This window comes from Vigna angularis, chromosome 3 (assembly GCF_016808095.1).
Source record: "Vigna angularis cultivar LongXiaoDou No.4 chromosome 3, ASM1680809v1, whole genome shotgun sequence".
In the NCBI taxonomy this organism is placed as follows: Eukaryota; Viridiplantae; Streptophyta; class Magnoliopsida; order Fabales; family Fabaceae; genus Vigna; species Vigna angularis.
The window spans coordinates 34,909,472-34,917,060 of NC_068972.1; the positions used below are offsets into that span (position 1 = coordinate 34,909,472).

At 32.6% G+C, this 7,589-nt stretch overlaps 1 protein-coding gene across 1 annotated transcript; it reads left to right on the forward strand.

The window, feature by feature from the left end:
- The first annotated feature begins 1,185 nt into the window (after positions 1 to 1,185).
- LOC108324475 (F-box/kelch-repeat protein At3g23880) lies at positions 1,186 to 2,301 on the forward strand. Its single transcript, XM_017557422.1, has one exon. It carries the CDS (start codon positions 1,186 to 1,188, stop codon positions 2,299 to 2,301), a length of 1,116 nt encoding a protein of 371 aa, XP_017412911.1.
- The last annotated feature ends 5,288 nt before the right edge of the window (positions 2,302 to 7,589 follow it).

Consider the following 7,589-nt stretch of genomic DNA (forward strand, 5'->3'; position numbering starts at 1 on the left):
TGTTTTGCCATTTTGTTGTGCAAGAAACTATAAAACATTTCTTTTGTTCATCATCAAAAACATATATGTGAGATGGGTTCAGCTATACACAGTCCTCCTATCAACATAAGTGATCGCGAAAAGGAAATATTTCATTTGTAGTAAAATTATTTGTGAAATCTCTCTTTTCAACTTTTCTTTTATGAAAGAAGAAAAATCTGATATAAAACTAGAATGAACTTGAGAATCCATATCATGACGATATTCTTCCATTTGCACCTGCGAATAGCTGCTCAAAGGCACCAACACCACCCACCACACCGCCGTGACGATCACTAGACCACCTTCTTCCACCAAACCTCTTCACCAGCACGAAAGCACACCACCACCACACACCAATACCAACCACACCATGCACAAACCACCACACACCAATACCAACCACACCATGCACAATAAGCAAGCAGAGAAGAGAAATGAAAGGATGAGAATGAGAAGAGCGGAGTCTCTACGGGGTGTGGCTTAAAATAGTGGGAATATATTTATTGGAGTGATTGAAAATTTAAAAATTAGGTGAAGAAATAAATTGTTTTAACCACAGTAGTTTAATTTTGACTGATAAATAATTGTGGAAGGGTGGTGGAGGAACAAACATGTGGTAGTGTAGGGAAAAATCCTCCTTCTCATTCTTGAAAGATGTTGTTAAATATTTGAGTGTAAATTATTTGATATTTATAAGATGTAAATGATGTTGATAAAAATATTTAAAAATCAATAAAGAGAGCAACTACATGTATTATTGACGCAGTCTCAATGTAAATCAAATTTAAAAAAAAAAAGAAAAATGTGGTTGAGTATCTCTTCATGATCACTTTATTTCTCTTTAAATATTTTTTTATTACATTTTCGCACGTATTTTTATAGCTACACATTAATTTTATCTATAAAGATCATCCATTCTTAATATTGTGGAGAAAATCAATGCAAACATTAGGATCATAGACATGATCATCATCCCTAATTTTTTTTTTCGGAAAACATCTCCCCCAGATCTCTTTGTTTCTTATGGGATTTACAATTTTTCTCTCCGACAACTAACGTTGGCACGTTTGCGTAAAGTAGGGTTTTTCACGTTCCTTCTTTTGTGTACATCTCATCACATATATGTCTTCTTTTCAACATTCTCCGGTTGTTCCTCAAGAACTCATGGCAGAAATTTTGTCGAGGCTTCCAGTGAAGGATCTGATGCGATTCAGGTGCGTTTCAACATGGTTGAACCACCTCGTATTCGATCCGACATTTGTTAAACTGCACCTTCAAAGGTCTTCCAAAAACACACACATCTTATTAACCTTCAGAGACTACGAGAACGATGAAAGCAGACACTGTGCAGCACCATGTTCCTTACAAAACTTACTTCACAACCCAACATCCACCGTTGACGTTTGTCACCGATTCAACCACGATTACACTATCTTGGGTGTATGCAACGGCTTAGTTTGCTTGCAAGATTCTTACCGTGGAGATGAATTTGAAGAATACTGGGTTCGGTTCTGGAATCCATCCACAAGGGTCATGTGCGAAGATTCTCCACACATACGTATTCGTTCCGGTGATTACAACTACCCTTATTTGTTTATGTTTGGGTTTGGCTACGATGATTGGAGTGACAGATACCAAGTTGTTTTTTTGGATAATAAATCACAGAAATTGGAGATTAGGGTTTATTCTTTAGGTGACACTTGTTGGAGAAACACTTTAACATGTGATGCTTTCCCTGCGTTGGGTCTTCATGGAGCTTATGCGTGTGGCCATTTAAACTGGTTAGCACTTCCCAAATGCGGTTCTGGTTATCGATGGGCAACTGTTACAATGAAGGACTTAGAAATTTTTTCTTACGATTTGAAGAATGAGAAATGCAGTTATTTGTCTATGCCTGATGGTCTTTCTGAAGTGCCTCCTGATGTGCCTGTGCTTGAGGTTTTGAAGGGTTGTTTGTGTCTTTCTCATCATCAAGGGACTTGTTTTGTTGTTTGGATGATGAAGGAGTTTGGAGTTGCAAAATCATGGACACTGTTGCTGAATGTAAGTTATGAACATCTTCGTATTCGTGATCTTCATGGATTGCCTGCTCTTCCAGTCATTTTGTGTTTGTCTGAGGATGATAATGTTATGCTGCTTGCAAGCTACGATACTGCGGAATTTATTCTATACAATAAGAAAGACAATAGAATAGATGATCGTGAACTTTTCAATGAAGACAAGTTTTATTTTTTCTCGTATGATTATGTTCAGAGTTTGGTTTTTCCGTATCGGAATTAAGTTGTCTTATGTTTTCTCAAATGAGTATGTTAAGTTGTGTCAGAGGTAGTTTGGGTGGTTCATTGAATTTATTACTTTGTTGCACTATTTTCTATTGATAATGTTGTCTGTTTTGGATTTCTTTTTGCTCCAATTTTTTTTCTTTGTTGATGTATTTCAGAGTCTCCTTAACTCCTTCACTTTTCTCTCATTAATCAGTAAATAAAAATATGTGAAATGTAAATAAGTAGGTTTTGGAACCTAGATCACTATTCCTAAATCCTAATCTTATTACAAAAATAAAATAATCTCCATTTAACAAACTTTATATTATGATATTTTATACGTTTAAAGGTAAATATGATTGTCTTATTATTAAAGTAGATAAAAAAATTTAAAATTACTTTTATAGGCAGAGTGCATGACTTTAATTTTGAACAATTTAAAAAGTGAAGTCTTACACCTTTACACGATTTCTCTAATCGATTACAAAACTTGTAATCGATTAAGTAATCTTAAGATTGTTAGAAGATATATGTGTACATATTTATTGTACCAATAAATTACCAGTAAGAAAAATAGATAAATTAAGATATAATAGATTATAATTTAAGTTTTAATTACAATGGATTATAATTAAAATAATTTATTATGATTATAAGGTATTTGTCCCTTTTTCCTAATTATAATTAAGATATAATTGATATATGATTTAAGTTTTAATAATCATAATCAATTATATCTTAATTATAGTTGATTGAAATTAAAACTTAAATCATAATCCTTCATAATCAATTATATCTTAATTATAATCAAGAAAATTAGTAGATACCTTCTAATCATAACCAATTATATCTTAATTATAATCAATTGCAATTAAAACTTCAATCATAATCACATATATCTTAATTATATCTTATTTTACCAATTTTTCTCAGTAATAAATGATTACAACTCGTACATCCTCCAAACGATTTCAGTATTATGTAAATGATTATAACGTTTTGTAATCAATTACAAATGTCAAAAAAACGTGAGAAATGCACAATTTCACCTTTAGATTGTTCAGAACTAAAGTCGTACACCTCCTTCAAAACTTCTTTAGTTGAAATCTTGTAAGGATGGCACGACTTACCTATAAGCGTAATTTTAAATTTTTTTGTCCACTTCTATAATAAGAGAATCAAATTTGCTTATAAAGTTAAAAAAAGCGTGTATTATGATACAACTTGTGATCTTTTGAAATCCTAAACATTACAAAATACTATCTAAATCCCTAGAGTCTATACATAACAAAAATAACATCATAGAGTATATCCAACATTTTATGAATAACATACTGCAGTAGATTTGGCTCACATCTATCAGTGGTAAAAAAAACTAATTTCCACCAACTTTTTTCATATAACATCCAAATTTTGTCCTCACCACCTTTCCCTCGTAATTCTGTTATTAGTAAAATTGATGTATATAAGCAAAGTCAAGCAAAATAAACTAGTACTCTATACACAAACTACACGAAATGTTGTATGTAAAATATTCACAAGTGTTTAGAACTTAGTTTGAAGATCATATGCTAAATGACTTAGAGGGAGTTATATTTGTAAATCTTCTACTTTTGTAAAACTATTCTCTAGTGTAAAGAATGTTTAGAGATTTTATATCTTTAAGAGTTTTCCTCTAACACTAGTGATTTTGTGCACTTGAAAGAACCAAGAATGATTTTGTGTACTAATCATCACAAAGATCCTGTCATCATTTTAAAGATTTCATCACAAAGTTTTATCTAAAACCAATTTAATCCTATATACATTTAACATGTAAAAACAAACTAAATATAATTGAAAATAGTACAAATTAAATAGTACTAACTTTGGTAATTGAGGAGAAGACCCAAGAGAAAGAGAAGAGAAGAGGAGAAGACCCAAGTGATAAAATGTCATCATTTCAAGTGTTCTCTCATGAGATTATTGCCAATTATCTTGTTTGATCAAACCACTACCATATTTACTAACATGCCTAGTCCTTGTCAATTTCAACTACTGGTGCCTAAGAGGGGAATGATACACGATATGGATATTTATGAAGTTCTTAGGTTTTATTTTTACTTAACAATACATTTGACTCAAACATATAAAAATTATTCGCAAATTGGTTTGAACTTAAACAAATAAAAGCAAACTAAACCAATTTTTGTGGTTTGGTTAGAATTTTCTATTTTCTGTATGAGTTTTTTTATAAGTACATGTATTTAGTTTTATTTTTTTTAACGTGATACCTTAATATATATTATATCATGATTTAATTATTTATTTCACTATAATTAAATATTTGTTTCTTTCAACATTATGTATAATATTAAATTATTTGTTATATTAAACAATTGGTTCATACATATTTCTTTTCTATCAGAAACACAATTAGAATAAAATATTAACGCATAAGAGTTATCTAGGTTTTTAGTAAAATGAAAAAAAAAGTGGATTATGTTGTATTCATACATTCATTAGTACATATATATGAAGCTTTTAACGATGGACGGCTAAAAAAGATTTTCAAATACAATCATAGAACGTCGTTAATTAAGTTGTTGTTATAAGTTTAAATAATTGACGAAAAGTGAATTAAACTATCATCATTTGGTATCAAACCGGTGGTGATGGTGATAGGCGATAACATCATTTAATAGTTCTTTTTTAAGTTGGTGGTTTGGTGAGCGATCAAAGACTACAATGTAAATATTATGTTGACTATAATTTAGTTATTATTATATTTTGTGTATATTTGTGCAGTTGTCATTTCTTTAATAGACGAGGAATTATAGGATATATATATATATATATATATATATATATATATATATATATTACCCTACTCTTTGACATAATAATCAGTATTTAATATGATATCAAGAGCCAAACACTAATATCCTCTACAATATAGGAATCAATGCTTCTTCTTTTTAATTGAATATTTCTGATAACTTCTTCCGATAAAAATCAATCGAAGAAACCTGATTCTGGGACACCCACGACTTTCAAGAATTATATATTTCTACTACTGCCGAATTTGTGATCAAGTCAAGTATATCTAACTTTTCCCTTAATCTTTCTGTTTTTGCTAAGGGTAGTGAGTGGATAATTGATTCAAGTGCCACTGACCATATGACTTGTGATCCTCATATATTTACTAATTTTTCCTCTAATTGTTCTAAAACTGTTATTATTAATGCCAATGAGATTTTATCTCTTATTGAAGTTGTAGGTATTATATCTCTCTCACCCTCATTATCAATTATTGATGTTTTATTTGTTCCTACATTAAACTATAATCTTATCTCCATCAGCAAGTTAACCAAATCACATTCTTGTGTTGCCTTGTTTTATCCAACCCATTATCTTTTTCAGAATATTCATTCCAAGGAGAAGATTGCCAGTAATTAAGAGAGTGAATGATCGTATTATCTTGAAAATATCTCATCACAACGAACCCATAAAAGAGCGTTGACTTGTCTTGAGAATGATCACATACAAGATAAAAACAAAAAGAAAATTTGGTATGGCATAGACAGTTAGGACATCCCTCTTTTGGTTATTTAAAAAAATTATTTCCATCATTATTTCATAAATGTAATATTTCTAATTTTCTTTGTGAAACTTGTGTTATGGAAAAAAGTCATCATGTTGTATTTCCTTTAAGCAATAAAACACTGATTTTTCTTTTTCATTAATTCACACAGATGTTTGGGGCCTTGCCCCACAATCTACACATAATGAAAAAAAATGGTTTATCAATTTTGTTGATGATTGTACTCGGATAACCTGGGTATATTTTCTTAACCATAAAAGTAATGTGTGTGATGTGGTTCGAAGTCCCATCTCATTTATGGGGTGAGGTTGTGAGCTCTGTCGTTTATTTAATTAAACGAACCCCTTGTAGTGTGCTTAACTTTCAAAGTCCTTTCGATGTTTTGTCTGATCATTGTATCCTTCCTTTCATAGTTCATTTACAACCTGATGTTTTTGGACATCAATGTACAAAGCTTGAAGAACGGGCTATCAAATGTGTTTTTGTTGGGTATGGATCAACTCAAAAAGGTTATCGTGCTTACCATCCACCATTAAAAAAATTTATATCTCTATGGATGTGATATTTAATGAGCATGAATTGTTTTATGTTGATTCTACACTTTAGGGAGGTAATGAAAGTGAAGTCTTTGGAGACAGACAATATGAGTCTCCATGTGACAAGTACATGATAACAGAGGAGGAGTGGATGCAGTTTCGTGCATCTAGAGAGTCTGAGGATTGACATGTTTGTTTCTAAACATATTTCTTTAATTAATTAATGGATTTTATTATGGTTTTACACTTATGAATATACATGGTTTCATAGGGTAAAAGGTTAGTCGTTTAAGAAAGACAAAGGCTAAATGATGCACCACACGTGTTATCACGATGTGGTTATGCATTACTTGAGAAGAAGATGAGAAAGAGTCGAGCGGAGACCTTAGGACTTGAGTCCCCCGACCTAGCACCTGCACCTGCTAGGTACGAAACGTGGAAGGCTGCTCGGACTAAGTCTGATGGGAACATGACATCTTCCTCAGCTGCCTTGATCTCCCAAAGAATTGTAAGTTCAAATTCTAAACATTGTTTGATTGTGTATTTATCATTGCATGTATTTTATGTAACAAAGTTTTTTTTTATATGCAGGATGAGTTGGTTGAGTAGCAGACTCAAGGAACATTTGTTGGCCAAGGTAGGGACGACATTCTAACAACAACCATTGGAAAGTCCGAGCACCAAAGACGTGTACGTTGAGTTGGTGGAGCGGTTGGTCTTCGTGACTACTTTGGCCCTCACAAAAAAAGCACTAAATCCATGAGTCAGGAGGCACTGAGGAAGATGGATCTTCAGTGGGAGGAAAGGCTCAAGCAAAGCACGAGATCTACGGAGCAACGATTCATGGAGCAGCTAGAAGAACAAAAACAAATCCAAAGAGCGCTTGAAGAGAAGCTGCATTCCATGACACAGGGCACCATGGGGATGCCCACTGAAGCTCCCACAGCACCTTGGGTAAGCACTAGAGGATAATGCTCTGCTGTAGACCCTACTAAGTATAATGGTCAATATGAGTTGTTGGTTGATGGAGATCCTCCACGCATTGTGGCTGTCAGATGAGTACTTGAGGGAGGCCAAACTATTCATGGTGTTCCCTTATTACCCCACCACGCGCTTCTGACGATTGCGAGGTTCGTGATCCCTAGGATCAGGTGTCTGTACCCACTTCAGAAATTCAGTTTGTGG

Coding starts and splice junctions, on each gene's coding strand:
- LOC108324475 (XM_017557422.1), top strand. CDS start 1,186: ATGGCAGAAATTTTGTCGAGGCTTCCAGTGAAGGATCTGATGCGATTC.